Source organism: Synchiropus splendidus, chromosome 18 (genome assembly GCF_027744825.2).
Source record: "Synchiropus splendidus isolate RoL2022-P1 chromosome 18, RoL_Sspl_1.0, whole genome shotgun sequence".
Classification (NCBI taxonomy): Eukaryota; Metazoa; Chordata; class Actinopteri; order Syngnathiformes; family Callionymidae; genus Synchiropus; species Synchiropus splendidus.
The window spans coordinates 15,088,770-15,106,412 of NC_071351.1; the positions used below are offsets into that span (position 1 = coordinate 15,088,770).

General features: G+C 44.2%; 2 protein-coding genes across 2 annotated transcripts; both read left to right on the plus strand.

Moving 5' to 3' along the window:
• The first annotated feature begins 131 nt into the window (after positions 1-131).
• Positions 132-5,988, plus strand: tktb (transketolase b). Its single transcript, XM_053849076.1, has 14 exons — positions 132-566; positions 2,659-2,776; positions 2,853-2,966; positions 3,029-3,126; positions 3,215-3,406; positions 3,485-3,612; positions 3,680-3,876; positions 3,957-4,121; positions 4,271-4,427; positions 4,492-4,622; positions 4,696-4,779; positions 4,854-4,950; positions 5,042-5,161; positions 5,522-5,988. The coding sequence occupies exons 1-14, from the start codon at positions 460-462 to the stop codon at positions 5,692-5,694; spliced, it is 1,881 nt and encodes a 626-aa protein (XP_053705051.1). The 5' UTR covers positions 132-459; the 3' UTR covers positions 5,695-5,988.
• A 974-nt stretch (positions 5,989-6,962) lies between these two features.
• On the plus strand, positions 6,963-14,143 carry si:dkey-32e6.6 (extracellular matrix protein 2). The gene is made up of 10 exons (XM_053849737.1): positions 6,963-7,075; positions 7,159-7,295; positions 7,455-7,625; positions 7,696-7,978; positions 8,410-8,525; positions 9,441-9,573; positions 9,635-9,777; positions 9,848-9,987; positions 13,591-13,917; positions 13,978-14,143. Exons 1-10 carry the CDS (start codon positions 7,054-7,056, stop codon positions 14,141-14,143), a joined length of 1,638 nt encoding a protein of 545 aa, XP_053705712.1. The 5' UTR covers positions 6,963-7,053.
• Positions 14,144-17,643: the final 3,500 nt, after the last annotated feature.

Sequence of the window (17,643 nt, forward strand, 5' to 3'; positions counted from 1 at the left end):
TATTGCAAATGAATATATTTATGTATCTTATAATCACTTATTTTAAACGAGCTACAGCATGTACTAACAGGTATTGTCCAGTAGATGTCAGTGTGCAGCCTTGAACTTTCTTTTGGTTACAAACTGAAGAAAAGAATAAGAATCACTGACGCGTTTGGTTGGCACTTTTTGATTTATGTAGTGTAAAGTGTAAGACCTGAATCAGTTCCTGCTTGCCCTGCTGAGGACCTTTCGCCGCCAGTCGTCCTCCAATCGCCTGCTGACGTGGGCGTGGTCGACTCCAGGGGCATAAATCTCTAGCTCCATAATTCTCTTCCTCCTTCTCTGTGGGACTGGCAGCCGGTTGCTAGCAGCTCCGCAAGCAGCAGCGTGGTGCGACGTCAAACCTGAGACCTCCAAACCAGCAACTATTCTGCATTATTCAAGTCGTCTGGACCGCTCAGTGAACGCACAGTAAACATGACTAGCTACCACAAACCCGACGAGAAAACTCTCCAGGGGCTCAAAGACGTCGCCAACAAGCTGAGGATTAACTCCATCAAGGCAACATGCGCTTCCAACTCTGGGTGAAGTATTTTAATCGTGATAGTTTGCCTAAAGTTGTCAAAATTTCCCCATGTTTAGGGGCAGTTTCCGGCGTGCATCAGTTGCAGGCCTGTGTGCACGTGCTAGATCACACGTTCTTATGCAACACATCTGCTAAAACAAGCCTTTTATTTGTGCACAAACCCCTTCTTAGCGCAGGTCAACACGTATGTGCGTATTTAAACGAATATAATAAGTGTTGCAAACGCATTCATTAACCCTGTATTTATGCCCCAATGACCCAGGTCATTAAAAGTTGCCTTAAAAAAATCTATTTTCTGCGGGACGTAGCAACGTTTGCTAACATCGTCGCAATGACTCAGCAAAGTGTCCAAGTCACGTGGCCTTGGTTTTGTTAACAAATTATTAACAAGTATAATAAATCCTGCAAGTGCAATTGATAAAATGCTATAGGGCCACATGATTCTGTTGTTTTTTTCTGGGGTGCAGACACTTTAAATGTCAACAGTGACCCGTGTAGTAGTTCAAACGGGATGAGGATGTGCTGGTGTCAGATGCTGGATGCTCGTTTTCTTTAACTCGCTGTACACAACACAAGTGCCAGCAACAGGCTGTGTTGACATGACTGTGGTCAGCCTGCCTTACTGTTTTTGCAAGAGTGAAATATAAATACAATGTTTGTATTCATCCTCCCACTTTTGCCTTACCCTTTTCTGCTAATAACCTTGTCCAACGTTTGGACATTAATATAACTTTCAATTTCAGAGCGTGTCTTATCTTTAACCACTTTGAAATGCTATTTACTGTTCTATACTTCAATACTGCGGGTGCCACAAAGGTTGCCTGGTAGGCAAATGTTAGCCTTTGATTATCATCTCCCTTTGTTTGTAGTGTTCAGTCTGATAAAGTGTGAGGCCCAGACGTCGCTGACCGAGCAAGTAAAAGCCATTGATTAAGTGAAAGAATGCAACTTGCATCCACACTGACATGTGATGTGCAGCTGACTTTTAATTAACGGTGGAAAATGTCTGACCACTTCTGAGTCACCTAAAGTCGACTGTCTGTAACTTAATTTTCAGCTTTAAAATGCACATTTATTTTGAGAATTCCCTGTTTTTGTTTTGCAGATGAATTTGAACCATTCATGTTAATGTACAGGTCCGTAGAGCGGTACTCATTCAATAATAGTCATTCAATGAACTAATAACTTGCAGGAGAACCCACTTTCACCCTGCAGACATATGAACTCAAACATGCCTGGTTGTAGGCACTGCCCCGGTCCCTAAAGACTCTTCCCAAAACCTCTCTGGTGAACATCACTGTCCCAGCCTGTTTAAAATCTGCCACCAAGCAGTCAAACATAATCTCCCTGCATATTGGAGCATTGTTCTGCTGCTCTTCTCTTGGATGGACTAGCATGTCCACAAGACGAATGGCAGCATGCTTGAAACACTGCTCCATGCTGAGAAATACTTGTAAACTACTCATTGTTCGTGATGAGACTCCCTTCTTCTTGTTACCGTGAAGACTTTCCTCATATCCCCTTACACTTGGGTACAAACACACATGAAGCAACAGAGGGATTGCTTCTTGTTAAACCTGGTTTACTTCCTTTTTCCTTTAAAGAGGAAACTGTAGAGTTCATCAGCGAATATTTAATTTCTCATATTTCTGATTATAGGATGTTGTGCTATATTTTACTTGATACTGGATATTTTATTTCCTCTTTATTAGGGTCCTCCCAAGGATGGCGGGTAAACTGAGCATGGCTTTGTTTTAAAGTGACCTCCATGTGTGAATAGATAACTGGATGTTGCAAGCATGGTGGACTATTGTGCCATTTAAAATGTAACAGAATGTACGCAACATGGGTGGGGGTGAAATGAGTTGAGTGAAAAGATGTATGCAGAACTAATTTCCTTGTCCAATAATGAGGGTGCATTTGAGTGGACTAATGGATATTTACTCAACTGAGATGTTCATCAGAAGATGTTGCCTAACCTTTTGTCAGTTGAAGGAAGAGGTTCAACACAAGCATGCAGTGCACGGTGTGGCATTTTAACATCGACCACATTGCCTGTCACTGATTGACCTCTTTATTTCTCTCCTCAGTCACCCCACATCATGTTGCAGTGCTGCAGAGCTCATGTCTGTGCTCTTCTTTCACACCATGCGCTACAAAGCGGATGATCCTCGCAACCAGTGCAACGACCGCTTTGTCCTGTCCAAGGTTTGAACCTTTTTTTGGTGTTTGCTCTGCACTTTACAGTTATTTGGTCAACCTAAGAGTGCATGTTTGACCTCAGGGCCATGCTGCTCCAGTCCTGTATGCTGCCTGGGCAGAGGCAGGTTTTGTGAAGGAAACCGACCTCCTGAATCTGCGTAAAATTGACTGTGACTTGGAGGGCCATCCAACACCAGTGGGTTTTAGCAGAGTATGATATCATGCCAGTATCATGTCGTAATTGACTGTTATCGACAGAAACTTGCATTTGTTGATGTTGCCACTGGATCCCTTGGTCAAGGGCTTGGTGCTGCTTGTGGAATGGCATACACCGGGAAGAACTTTGACAAAGCCAGGTGTTTTTTTTTCTTCTTTAAAGTAATATAAAAGGTTATTACTGCTGTTATGGTTAACTGTAACTAGTTTGCTTCTGTCCAACTACAGTTACAGAGTCTACTGCATGCTGGGTGATGGTGAGTGTTCAGAGGGCTCAGTCTGGGAAGCCATGGCCTTTGCTTCTCACTATCAGCTGGACAACCTGGTTGCCATCATGGATGTCAATCGTCTTGGTCAGAGTGAGCCTGCACCCCTGAAACATGACATGGAAACCTACCGCAAACGCTGCGAAGCCTTTGGGTCAGTGACCCTTCTCGGCCACCCCTCTTCTCGTGAAATTATGTGTTAGTGGTCATCATCTGACTGCTTTTATTGCAGGTGGAACACATACGTGGTAGACGGTCATGATGTCGAGGAGCTGTGCAAGGCATTTTGGCAAGCTCAGCAGGTTAAAGGAAAACCCACTTGCATTGTTGCAAAGACATTCAAAGGCAAAGGCCTGAAAAGTAGGTAAAACTCTGACAGATCAGTTTCCTTTCTGGGTACTGTTAATGACTTCTGTTCTATGTTCAGATATTGAGGATCTTGATAACTGGCATGGAAAACCCATCCCCAAGGACAGAGTTGATGAAATTCTGAAGGACTTGCAGTCGCTCATTCAGGTCCCCAACAAGACTCTCTGCCCAGAGATTCCCACTGATGACGCAGCAGCTGCAGACTTGAGTCCGATCAAACTGGTGGCTCCTCCTGCCTACAATAAAGGAGACAAGGTGTGGTGTCTTTTCAGCCTCTGTAGATGCACATCAGTCTGCCACAGCATTTGAACTTGAATCCTGGTGATCTCTTCCAGATGGCAACACGTCGTGCCTACGGTGTTGCTTTGGCTAAACTGGGTCAGGCCAGCCAGAGAGTGGTGGCACTTGATGGAGATACCAAGAACTCTACATTCTCTGAGACCTTCAAAAAGGCGTTTCCTGATCGCTACATAGAGTGCTTCATCGCTGAGCAGAACATGGTATGCAAAACTGTTTTTCCCTGAATACTTGAGACAGCCTCTGACTTATTTAACAATTTAATAACTTTTAAAAACCACTTTTAAATGAGTTTTTGAATTTTTTTTTTTTTTTAAGTTAGTTATACGAGTTCCCTGGGTTTGTTTCGTAGGTTGGAGTCGCGATTGGCTGTGCCACCCGTGACCGCACGGTTGCTTTTGCCAGTACCTTTGCTGCCTTCTTGTCCAGAGCTTATGACCAGATTCGTATGGGAGCCATCTCTCAGTCTAATGTCAATCTCGTTGGGTCTCACTGTGGAGTCTCCATTGGTAAGGCACTCACTTGCCTGACATCCCCGTTTGGATCTTAGAGTTTCATTACCTTTAACAATAGGTGAGGATGGTCCATCCCAAATGGCTCTTGAGGACCTGGCCATGTTCCGTGCTATCCCTACATGCACAGTGTTCTACCCCAGTGACGCTGTGTCAACAGAGAGGGCAGTAGAGTTGGCAGCAAACACCAAGGTTTGTTGCTTCAGCTAGTGGTTTTTTTTGCTTACTGAGACTGGATGTTTACGTTTCACTCTGTTTTTGTCAGGGAATCTGTTTCATCCGCACCAGCAGACCAGACACTGCTGTGATCTACGCCCAAGACGAGAAGTTTGAAATTGGTGTTGCCAAGGTAATGACTGGTATTGCATGTCTAAATGTAGCAGGTGATGTTGATCAGTACAATCAATGACCTCGATTCAACAGGTTGTGCGTCAGTCAGACAGCGATCATGTGACAGTGGTTGGAGCTGGTGTCACTCTACACGAGGCTCTCGCTGCTGCTGACATGCTGGCTAAGGAAGGTAAATATGGCCCTCTAGTGGAGGACATTTGCAACGGTTGCATCTTGTAGTTTCGCCACCATTTATCTGGGAATTTTTGTTTTTATTTAAGGTAAAAACATTCGTGTCATTGATCCTTTCACCATCAAGCCGCTGGACGCTGAAACCATTCTGGCGGCTGCCAGAGCCACTGGAGGGCGCATCATTACAGTGGAGGACCACTACAAAGAGGGTAGGCTTTCTTAAAGGGCATTTTTTTCTTTTCCAAGTTTCATAATGCTCCTTAGTTTAAACAATAGTGTGTTTTGTAATTGCTAGAACATGAAACTACAGTGTTTCGTCTGTGAGATAAGCTTTCATTTGTTAAAATCAGCTGTTATATTCATTTCAGTTTCCTTCTGAAACTTAACAAATGAGTGTCAGTCACCCACAAAGGATATATTGCATCACTTTAACTTCATACACACATGCTTGAAAACAAAATTTTGCCTTGTCACAAAAATTAAGCTGTAGTTTGTTTCTGAGCAATTTCACCATAAGCCTAGCTTCATTTTTTTTTTATTATTTTGATTGCAATTCCTGCTTTCCTCAGGTGGTCTTGGTGAGGCTGTGTTATCGGCAGTGGGCTTGGAGCCTGGTGTCATTGTGACCAGGCTGGCGGTGAGTGGAGTTCCTCGCAGCGGAAAGCCTCAAGAACTTCTGGACCTCTTTGGCATCAGTGCCAAACACATCGCTGCTGCCGTGCGCACCACTTTTGCTAACTAAAGACTTGAAGCCACCTCATGCACAAATGTGCTGCTCCTGGCCTATGAGTGTCGTGTTCCGCTTCACTATTCATTCACTTGAGCCTCAACTCCACGATTCAGTGTGTAGTGTGCAGCATTCCATTTTATTTGGATTCTGTATTTGCTCTAACTTGCATTCCTAACCCTGTGTTACTGAGCTTTAGTTCTCATTCCAAATATGCAACATGTTATCAGTGAAAGTACAAATCGTTGTTGAGAAAAAAATGTTGCTGCTTTGATGTTCATTGTGCATCATTAAAACGTATTCGACACATTTTTTTGTCTTTGATTTTGTCGGTTTTGGTGATCTTAAATATTGCATTGAGCTTCAACTTTAATTGGAGCTACTGAGGTTTTCTTGTCAATCACTGGTCCTGTTATAGTGTGCTGGTGTGAACCCCCTGTTTGCTCCAAGTTCAGGGAAAGGACGCTGTGAGTTACTGCATGTTGCTGTCAAAGAGCATCACTTTCTGCTGGCACCGCTGTGTCCGTTTACTTTTGTTCCATTTGGTCAAATTATTTAGCCAGCGCTGTCAATTACGAGCATCGAGAGGGACGGGCGGTCAGTGTATGACAGATATTGCGAGTGGTGAACCGGGCAAATAAAGTGGATGTGCCAGCAGATGTTGGAACCACAAGGTCACAAGACTCAGCACCACAGTTTGCACAGTAGAGGTGAACCTATTTCTCCGTCCGGGTGTCTGTTTTCAGACATGGGTGTCAGTGGAGTTCAGCCAAGCATGACTGACACTGTCGAGAACTTTGCTGTCCTGTTCTAACCTACGTGGTCAATGTGATGTAGAATTCTGGCTTATGTGTGTAGTTCGTTTAGCCCACATGGTATACCAAATTTGGCAACTCATCTTTCCTGCTGTTTACCCTCCTCAAAATACATCTTTTCCTGTGTTTGACTTTATATTTGGAGTGAAGAGAAGTGCGTCAAATTTCTCCAAGCCTGACCTTGACCCTGGTGTGGTCAGACGGGGCTGAGGAGGAGACGAGCAGACGCCGGGTGGGACTGTCTACTTCATGCTGGGATTCACTTTTCTTAACAATGTGAGATGTTTTTTGGCTCCTCTTCTCCTCCTGGATGCTGCTCAGACCTCCCTTCCCACTTTCATTTGCAGCAGCTCAAGAGGGACAGACGCTCCTCTCTTGGTTTCCACATATCTCTTAAAGTAAAGTCACTAGTGAAACGATGCTTAGCTGTTGGAGGCTGCTTCTGTTTTTCAGCATCATGATCTTGACTGGAGAAAGTTTTGGGGAATCACATCAGCACGCCCACAGAGGAATCAAACTGGCATCCGCTGATCTAAGTTGGGATCCACCAAGTACAGCCATGGATGGACAACCATTGCCAGGTAAATCCTGCTTCAAAATCCTTGTTTTGATGAAGCTTCCTTTATCCTAATCTATTTGCTGATTATTTTTGTTTATTTTGAAGAGGAGAGCTTTGATGATGTATCTCTTGAGGAGACCTCTGAGATCAGAAAGGATTTTCTGAATGCTGGAAGACAGAAGAGAAGTGTGTGGGGCAGGCGGCGGTACGCTGCTCCAGTGGAGAGCTCAGCATACAGAATTGTAAGTCTGCACATGTTCATATCATATTGCGGTTTTATGGGAGCACACTGGTTTATAATTGCACTCTGAATGAGACTATCAGTTTGAGTGAGACGAAGATTATAGTGACAAAGATGTGTGTGATCAGAAGGCCCATTGATGACTGTTGCTTTGCCCCAGGCTGGGTTAGGGCGCCCCCTGGAAGGCTGGGGACACAGGAGGAGAGGAGCTGAAGAATCTAATGGACTGATGGCTGTTCTTAAAGAGCTGCATGCGGAAAAAAGGAGGCTGATGTATCACTGGAAAAAAGGAGAAGAAGAGGATGATGATGATGATGATGAAGAAGAGGAGGTTAAAACTGCTTCATATGTCGATATGTCAAGACCCTCTTTTTATTATTGTATATTGCATTTCTTGACAGGAAGAGGAAGAAGAGGAAGAAGAAGAAGAAGAAGAGGAAGAAGAAGAAGAAGAGGAAGAAGAAGAGGAAGAAGAAGAAGAAGAAGAAGAGGGAGAGGAAGAAGAAGAGGAAGAAGAAGAAGAAGAAGAAGAAACAGAGTCTCCTACAAACCAAACAGACACACTCACCAATTCCACTCTTGGCCAGTGCACGACCATAAATGGAGAAATCAACTGCAGGAGAATCAACCTGACCTACCTGCCAATCATCCAAAACCTGGTGGCGGTGAAGCTGGACTTGGGAGGTGCGTGCATGTGTGTGTGTAGGCTCGTATATTCTACTCTGTGGGGACCAATTTGTGACTATCCTTGTGAGGACCGTATGCCGTTGTGGGTTCACTTGGTTTCACCGGACGACGTTAAGCCTCAATTGGAGGATGAAGACTTCAAAATAAGTGGGTTGTTATGTTTAGGTTTAAGTTTGTTTCAGAGTCCTGGTTAGTCCAGACATTTTGCTTTGTATGGATATTTTGGCTGGTCCATGTAGAGTTTTGAGAGTGAAAAGGTCAAAATAACTGTGTTCAGTTTTGTTTCAGAGTCCTGGTTAAGGTGAGCCATTTGTTTTGGATGGTTAGGTTAAGGGTGAGAGGCTGGGGATAAGGATAGACATAAGTGCTTTTCTTTCCAGGTCACAACTTTCCAGGTCACAAGCTGATACGTTTTCCTATATTTTCAGACAACGGTATCAGAAAGATTCCCTCTGGTTCCTTCGCTGACCTGCCGAACCTGCGCTCACTGGATCTCAGTGAAAATGACCTGGAGGACGAATCTTTCAACCAAAACCCTCTAAGAGTGAGTAGCTCAGACTAAATATTAAGACTTAAAGGGACGTATTTATAGTTTTCTGCCACAATTGCAGTACTGTACATGACCTTCAGATGGAGACACTGGCTTACTAATTAAATAACGTTTTTTTTAAGCGTCAGTATATCACGATTAAGGGTGTTAAGAGCAAATTTATTTATTTGTGCCGTCGTCTGTGTTCTATTTTGAATGGCCATGCTTTATTAGTCCTCGTTTGATGTCTTCTTTTGACATAAAAAAAAATAAAGCTCCAACGTGTCGATTTGAATCATGGAAACTGTGAATGTTCCGTGCTGCAGAATGTTTCATTGTTTCATGGTTTGAGTAATCCGTGCAGTTTTATAGCAGGATTAGCTTTATGTCGGAGTCAGGCTTATAAAAAGCAACATTTGAGTAAATTGCAGGGTGGACTAATTACGCCACCTAAATTATCCTTCAGTTTTCAGTTCAAACTGGAAGTGACTTCACCTAGACTTTCTTAGCTGCTGCAACATTTAATGGCATTTTCAACTTGACTGTTTGGGAACTAATGTGTTGCTCCCCTGGGAAAGTCAAATCCTCCTAAATGTCAATTGGGTTTATTCACAGAATTTGGGTCACTTACATCCAGTTAAAATAAAACATAGTCTGTATCCTGTATCATTACAGTAATATGAGAGAAGACAGCATTACATTAAGAATTCTATTCTAAGAATAAACCATGGTCCAACCTTGAATTGACCAAGATCCTGACCGCACTGAGGCAGCCGACCAATGAGAACCCTCCAGCTCCAGCATGCTGTCACAGCATTGACCAGTGGATTCCAGCTGTGATGTGGAGAAGAAAAGGAACTTATTCATGGATGTTTCACATCCAGTTTGTGATGAAAGAAGAGTGCTAACTGCCTCACTTGTGTCTTATAGAATTTGACCTTTCTGAAGAAGCTGAATTTGGAAGGAAACCATCTCACCAAGATCCCGGTGCTCCCGTCGTCCCTCGAGGAGCTCAAACTTAACCGCAACAACCTCAGTTCACTCAGTCCTGATTGTTTTAAAGGTACAAATATAAATCTTGATTGCGATTTCAGTGATAATCACACCATGGTTTTGGTGTCAAGGTTTGGTGAATATTTGGAGTCTGCAGCTGGCTGACAATCATCTGGCTGAGGGCGATCTGACACCTTTACAGAAACTCCTGGAGCTCGATCTGAGGAACAACCGCTTTCTTGCGCCCCCTAGAGGACTGCCATCCACTCTACTGGTGCACCTCAGACACTCTTCATGGGGAGCGTCTCTCATACCCTTCAATTACCCTGTATGTTCCTCTGCAGAAGCTGAGTATGAAGGGGAATCTCATGCGGGAGCTGAGGTTTGACCACCTGAGAGGCTCCAGTCAACTGAAAGATCTCGACCTGAGTCACAATCAGCTGCACGAGACCAGCATCGATCAGCAGGCCTGGATCCACCTCAAGTACATAGAGCACACACCACTTTAACTCACTTAAAAATTTCGCTGAAGCCACACTGAAATGTCAAGCTCATCCAGGACACTGAACTCACACAGATACCGTCGACCCACTGTTGTTTTAGACATCCTGACATTCGACCTTGAGTTGGATAAGTGGGCGTGTGAGTTGAGGCTTTGTGTCTCAGTGTTTGTGTTGTTTAAATATAGTGAATTCCAGTGGCTTTGAGTCCTCGCTCCCTGGGATCCTTGTGAACCGCAATGGGACTTGTGAGCAAAGAAACGCACAATGCAAAAGCTGAAACTGTGCGACAGTTTTAAATTCCTTATTTACACTCTAACATTTTTAAAGCGAATCCAATTGGCAGTCTCTTTTTTGTGAGCCTCATATCCACTTGCTCCTCAAAACCATGGACTAACGCTGTGTTGCAACAGTTAAAACCAAAACTGACCAGAGCAGGCTTGAACCTGGAGTCTACATGGTGGAGAGGAGTCTACATGGTGAACATCTGCAGAGGCGCGAGCAGAAACACAAGGGGTTTAAAAGGGAGACGTACCAAAAGCTCATAATAAAATAAAGTACTGAGTGCTGATGTTTGTTAGTCAAGTGCTGCAGTGGCGTGTCTTGGAGCCACGCTGTCCCCTACTGAGGGTGTGGGTTTAAGTCCAAACCTGGAGGTTATAAGATCTGACAAATCAGCGTAATTGTCTGAATCTATAGGTGTCTTTGGCCCAAGGCTTGTTCAACTTGTAGATGATAGAAACAAACTGGCACACAAGTTCACCCAGACACACATAATGATCTGGGCGTGAGGAAGCACTTGCATGGGAAAAACCCAGATGGAATCTGATACGAGGCCCTATCGAGGGGTAGTGCAATGAGGCGTGACAACCTCGAAATGACCTGCAATTGTGACCTCACCGCATACTGGGCCCTGCCCTAACGCAGGGTATAGCACTAATACTACTAGCAACTATAACGGCTCACAAGTTTAGGAATAATGGGTAAAGCTCAAGAGTGCATTTTGTCACAGATGAAACAGTTGAAACAGTTCAAAAGGATGTTGACTCCCGGATCCTAACTCTCTCCATGTGACCACATTTATATCGTATAGCGGGAAAAAATCCTATTAAAAACTAATCCAAGAATACATGATTGAAAATAACACCAAAACATCACATTAAGTTTTAATTCTTCTACACTCACTTTAAGACCCATCATGCCAGCAGAATCTGGAGCACATTTTATTATTCGTCCCGATTTATCATCACCGCAGGCCCATCTGACTGCACGCTTACGCAAGCACAGGCATCGTCGAAGAAAATACCTCAGTGTGTCATAATATATCATGACATGTCTATTGAGTTTCCTAAAATAAAGACATTTTGTTGGATGCATTTGCTTAACGCTAATGTGTCTCGCTGACGTCAACCGGATGACAATTTTTGTGCGCTCATTTTGTTGTCAGACCACTTGGGTCTATATTAAGAATCATGCATGCCAGCAACCGAATATCTGAACAACTAAAGGCCTCCATCACGATGAGGAACAATTGTTGTGCATCATAATTCAAAGCATAACAAAGTTGTTGGCTTGTGTTGTGGTGAAGCTTTGAGTTTGTAGTGAACACGACAAATTTAGGTTCCCAAATAATAACAGGCTCTTCATACTTCTTTGCAAGGTGAGAAGTCATGAGGAGACAGAGGATCCAAAATGTTGTTGTAGTTTTAGGGTAAAGACTGGTGGGAGTGAGACTGACAAACTGTTATTGGAGATGGCAACAGAAAGTCTGACACGGAAGGTTTTTGACACAACGTATAGGGTAGTGACCAAATGACCAAGATATGAGCAGCCAATTGGTTTCTCCACAGGGTGTCCTGACTCTCCCTGTTAGACAGGACTTGGCACACCAAGTTGAACTGCTGCTACTTCATCAGGGTTGGCTTGGGTGTCTAGTCAGGAAACCGAAACAGCATTTGTTGGATCAGTAGTGTCCATAGATAGTCAAAAGAAGAAGCTGTTGGCTGCTCCTGTGACCTAACTCTGGGCTAATACTTCCTGGATCTTTTAGTGGTCCAAGTAGCAGAAGTCTTGTCTTGCCCTCAGTTTAAGATGTTAGATCTGGAAACATAACCTTGGAGAGGGAAAACTAATAGACAACAATTACACAAGCTGAAACAAATGTTCTGTTGCGTGAATCAGATATTGTTTTCTTGATGATTTTGTAAGTACAAAACTCTATTTCCACATTTTGCTCTTGATTTTATTTTCAAATGAAATGAAAGTCTTGACGTCTCATCATGCATTCCAGTTGCGCTCAGAACTGGAAAGTTGTTGAGCTCTGATAATCTCAGACTTAATTCAGAGTTTAATTGGAATGCAGCACAACTAAGCAAACGCCATATACAAGAGCTACTGAAGCCATGTGTCAGAAATGGTTGAAGTTGATCGATGAGAAAATGACTGACATTGAATCTGCTTCATAAATAGTCCTCACAATTCTATTAAAACAGCCAAGCGTCGTGCTTAGATTTTAACTCACGAAACAGAGATTTATTATTCTTGTTAATTCCTTGTCCGAGAAACATCGAGTTGATTTTAATGATGGGGATTTTCTCCACCCCAGTGTGACGCTCAAATGAGCTGACAAAAGCTGATATAACAGTCCTAAAAGCATCAGTGTAAATTAGAAACGGGCAGAAGATAAGTGTTCGCAGGTTTATCCCTCCCATAGCAAGGGTGTGTTTGCATATTGATGTTGATGTCTGTGGGTTGGAGCGCTGAAGGCTTGAGGATGATGTTGGGAGAGAACACTGTCTCCTTGAGCGCCTCAGTACCATGTGGAGTTCTAAGGTTGCCCACTGCTCACAACTGGTCTAAACTGGTGGGGAGAAAAGGTGCAGGAAGATTAAACCATATTTCTAAAATGCAGACATTGTTCCCAGGTTACATGTGTGAGTGTGGATCGTTGTTTTCGGTGTTTTATTTATATTACGCCTGATATTTACCTCTTGATGAGCTTGTTGTGCTAGTGTCTCTTGCTTTGTCGGGGAATGGCAGAAAATCAGGAAATTAGCTTTCCCTCCCACGGAGCACTGTGCGACAAACTCACAACAGCTGCGTGCTATCTTTGAACAAAAACATGTTGCGTCCGAGCCCCTGCTAATAATTTAGCCAGCCAATAAAAAAACCCTGTCCTATAAAGTGCCTCTGCGGGACCCATTATTTTCTCCCCTGCTGCTCTCAGCCACCTTACCCCCACCCCACAACTGAACCCCCCTGACCAGCCCCTTCCGCACAGCGCCATGCAGGAGTCTGGCAATGAAACTTGAGGTCAGGTTGAAGCTAAATGTGCCCATCTGTAATGAAACAATCACGTATGGAAGGTTTTATTTTACGAGAAGTCTACTGTTTGGACAGAAACTAAATTCTCCTGCCCAGTGAACAGTTTTAATAAGCTGAAAGAAGTTATGTATCTGTAGCGCAGGTTAGATGCATATGAGAAGCAAAGATGCTTCTGCATTCACTTCACTTTTTTCACTTCCTGTCATGGAAGCAAACCCTTTCACATTACTCAATCTGTTTTGTGTGTGTGTGTTTCGATTCAGGCACCTTGAGGTCCTGGACCTGTCCAGTAACCAGCTGACCTCCGTCCCGCTGAAACTGCCTCCTTCTCTTCTCAATCTGACTCTCGAGCACAACAGCATCCGTCACATTCCGGCCTCCACCTTCCGACACCTGCGTCCAGGGCTCCACTCCCTCAGCCTTTCACACAACGCTTTGACCGACGATGGCATTGAGCGGCACTCTCTTGTTGGAATTTACCGATCTCTGGCCGAGCTCCTGCTGGATCACAATCATCTCGAGACGGTTCCTCGCTGCGTCCGCTGGATTAAGAACCTGCGCGTGCTGAGACTGGACAACAACCTCATAAGGTCGGTTCTAATAAGGGATTACGCCTCATGATTATCAATCACATTTACTTTTTGCTCCAGACTGCTGGAGAAGTGGGCCGTCTGTCATCCGAGCAATTCCGGGTCGTCCCTGGCTTCAGTCCGTCTGGAAGGCAACCGTTTGTTGCTGGAGGAGATTCACCCAAACACATTCTCGTGTCTCACTCATCCTGGAGGTCTGACGCTCCGTCCACAGCAGGAGAAATGACAAATAAATGATCGCATTTCACTTCTCTGTTTTATATTTGCTTTCACTGATTGTTTTCTGCTGCTTTTATTTAATGTCACTGGATTCCATTAGCTTTTCCTTTCACGATCATCCTGCTGGAGTCTTGCTCAATGTCCTGGCTTTACTAAAGCATGAATAAAATCTAATTAGAACTCTCATTGTTTTTCATTTCTTTCTGTTGCAGGTTATTTCTTCAGACATCTTAAAGAGGATTGGTGCAAATGACTTTCAGCTTAGTGACTGCTTTCGTGTTATAAGATCATGACATATTCACCTCTTACTCCAAAGCGTTCAGGACAAACATTTTTTGTTCAAGTGTTTTTGAAAGACCAGCTTCCCAAACGTATTGTGAGGGTCTGCTGGGAACGCCTGGCGGAACCCGCTGTCAGTGGCGTCGTTAACTCCCACCTCCGGGAGAGTTTCTCCCAGATCCCGAGGGAGGTAGGTGACATGGAGTCTGAGTGGACCATGTTCTCCTCCTCCATTGTCAATGCGGCTGCACGTAGTTGCGGTCGTAAGGTCTCCGGTGCCTGTCGTGGCGGCAATCCCCGAACCCGCTGGTCGACACCGAAAGTAAGGGATGCCGACAGGCTGAAGAAAGAGTCCTATCGGGTCTTGATGGCCTGTGGGACTCCTGTGGCAGCAGACCTGTACCGGCAGGCCAAGCGTGCCGCTTCCCGTGCAGTCTTGGAGGCAAAAACTCGGGTCTGGGAGGAGTTCGGAGAGGCCATGGAGGAGGACTATTGGTCAGCCTCGAAGAAATTCTGGCAAACCGTCCGTCGCCTCAGAAGGGGGAAGCAGTGCCTCACCAGTACTGTTTACAGTGCGGGGGGAAAACTGCTGACCTCGACTGGTGATGTTGTCGGGCGGTGGAAAGAATACTTCGAGGGTCTCCTCAATCCCGCCGTCACGTCTTCCATCCAGGAAGTGGGGACTGAGGACTCAGACGACTCTCTCATCACCCGGGCCGAAGTCACCGAGGTTGTTCGTAAGCTCCTCGGTGGTAGGGCCCCGGGGGTGGACGAGATCCATCCTGAGTATCTGAAATCCCTGGATGTTGTAGGGCTGGCGTGGCTGACACGTCTCTGCAACATCGCGTGGCAGTCGAGGACAGTGCCTCTGGATTGGCAGACCGGGGTGGTGGTCTCCCTGTTTAAGAAGGGGGACCGGAGGGTGTGTTCCAACTACAGAGGGATCACACTCCTCAGCCTCCGTGGAAAGGTCTATTCCAGGGTACTAGAGAGGAGACTTCGGCCAATAGTCGAACCTCAGATCCAGGAGGAACTGTGTGGTTTTCGTCCTGGTCGTGGAACACTGGACCAGCTCTATACCCTCCATCGGGTGCTTGAGGGTTCATGGGAGTTTGCCCAACCAGTCCACATGTGCTTTGTGGATTTGGAGAAGGCGTTCGACCGTGTCCCTCGCGATGTCCTGTGGGGGGTGCTCCGGGAATATGGGGTACGGGGCCCTCTGCTAGGGGCTGTCCGGTCCCTGTATGACCGGAGCAGGAGCATGGTTCTCATTGCCGGCAGTAAATCAGACCTGTTCCCGGTGCATGTTGGTTGAGTGAGTCACATATAATATATATATATATATATATATATATATATATATATATATATATATATATATAGTGAGTCACACAAACTGAGTCTGAAGCAATTGTCAATTGTAAATGATGATTTATATTCATTTACAGTTAGGTTATTATTCTGATAAAACAATGTCAAAACAGGGACAGAAACATGGACTACAAAAATGGCTGATCAAAAATATCAGTCACAGACTTGTCCTGTCATCTTGGTGCATTTCACGCCGTGATCTTGAAACCATGTGCCGAAACCCTTGACTTTGAAAGGCTACTGCTTGAAAAACAAACTTTGTTGTGGATTCTTAAAGGCTGTAACCCTGAAGGTAACAAAGTTTTCCCAAGATCCGGATGGTAATTTTGCTTGCGGACAAAAACAAAAGTAAATGTATGACATGCTTTTATTATTGTAATGTTAGTAAGTTATCTTTATCCCCAATGAAAAGATGTTTCATGAACACGAGGAGACCATGAGGCCCAGCATTACAAATATAGCAGTTTAAACTAATTCATTTGGATAGTACTGTGCAAAGCCTGTGGAGGCCGGCTGAGGTGACGTCAGGGCACGGCTCATATAGGTAAAGTTTAACAAGAAACATTGTAAAAAAGGTGAGCGAGAGCACACCTAAGTGGGGAACAATAGTCTTCTTGAAGAGCCACACTGGCACCATTGTTCTTAAAAGCCCACCAAGCTGATTAGTGAAAGATGAGATGTGTGGCAGAGTCTGTGGAGTCCAGAGAGACGTGGCAAGCACTTTGGCACAGGCACCCAGCATGTTCAGAGCTTTTCTTCCTGTCTGGGAAGTAAAGCTGCTCCAGCTCTGGTGTCCTGGTCGCCTGCCAGCCCCGCTGACAAAGTGACTTCCCACATCCGAATGTTCTCACTGTGGAACCATCTCGGCAGGTCCCCTGCCTCACCCCGAAAACAATCTCAAAACCGCTTGACACTTAAGCAAGGTTAAAAATATTACTGGTGTTGAAATAAAATGTGCTCTTTATTAAATAATTATTGAATTAAATTTAAACAAATGATATTTTTGCGGCTCACAATTAACACCTGTGTTCTCACTTTTCTAGTCAACAGACACCTGTTGAGGCCTCTGAAATGTGTCGGATCATGTGTGAGTGCATTTGTGTTGGTGCAAATAGCAACTCCGGAAATAAAAGGAAATAGCACCCCCACAGTTAAAAGGCAGGAGAAGGAGAGAGGGGAAATACATGCGAATGAGATTTCTATTTTGAATTCTATCTGGAGGCTTTTGCTCCATCTGTGTTGTGTTCTTGCACAGGGTGCCACGACAAGACAGCCTACTCCACGTAGGCCTCGCTGAGACCTGGGCCAAGTGGTTAGGGCGAGGGGCCACATGTGACCTTTAGTGTGAATCTGTGGAAATTGCCTTTCTTCAATCCTGCTGTTGATGCCTTACTTGTCATGTTTAGATTGTAGTTTCATTACTATTTCTCATAGCAAAGCACTTTGTGAACGGCGTTCAAATAAGTGCTTCATAAATAATGCTTTATTTTATTATTATTATTTATAGTAATAATAGTAATAATAAAAAACTAATAATACACTTTTTAAAAATGGCAATAATTATTATATTTTCCACTTTTTTTATTTTCCTCCCTTTATAAAAAAAATAATCCATACTTCCTCCATAATGCGCATTTAAAAAATATTTTCTTTTTCTAACCAGTAAAATTTCCCACCCTTATATTACACAAAAACATCTCTTTATCCATTTATTAAGTGCTGTGCCGGGATTAGACTTTTTCTCTTCATAGCTTTAGATGGTTTTTAAAAATAATTTGATCAACAGAATTGACTTTTAGAAATGCAATAGCCCACCTCTGGCCCAGATTTTCGCCTGTCTGCAACCTCACTCTTTCC

Bases quoted from the DNA above. Each gene is read 5' to 3' on its own strand.
- tktb (XM_053849076.1), top strand. From the start codon at position 460: ATGACTAGCTACCACAAACCCGACGAGAAAACTCTCCAGGGGCTCAAA. The intron at 4,122-4,270 runs GTATGCAAAACT...TTTGTTTCGTAG, and splicing joins TCATCGCTGAGCAGAACATG to GTTGGAGTCGCGATTGGCTG. The intron at 4,780-4,853 runs GTAATGACTGGT...TCGATTCAACAG, and splicing joins TTGAAATTGGTGTTGCCAAG to GTTGTGCGTCAGTCAGACAG.
- si:dkey-32e6.6 (XM_053849737.1), top strand. From the start codon at position 7,054: ATGGATGGACAACCATTGCCAG. The intron at 7,076-7,158 runs GTAAATCCTGCT...TTTATTTTGAAG, and splicing joins GGATGGACAACCATTGCCAG to AGGAGAGCTTTGATGATGTA. The intron at 9,778-9,847 runs GTGCACCTCAGA...GTTCCTCTGCAG, and splicing joins GACTGCCATCCACTCTACTG to AAGCTGAGTATGAAGGGGAA.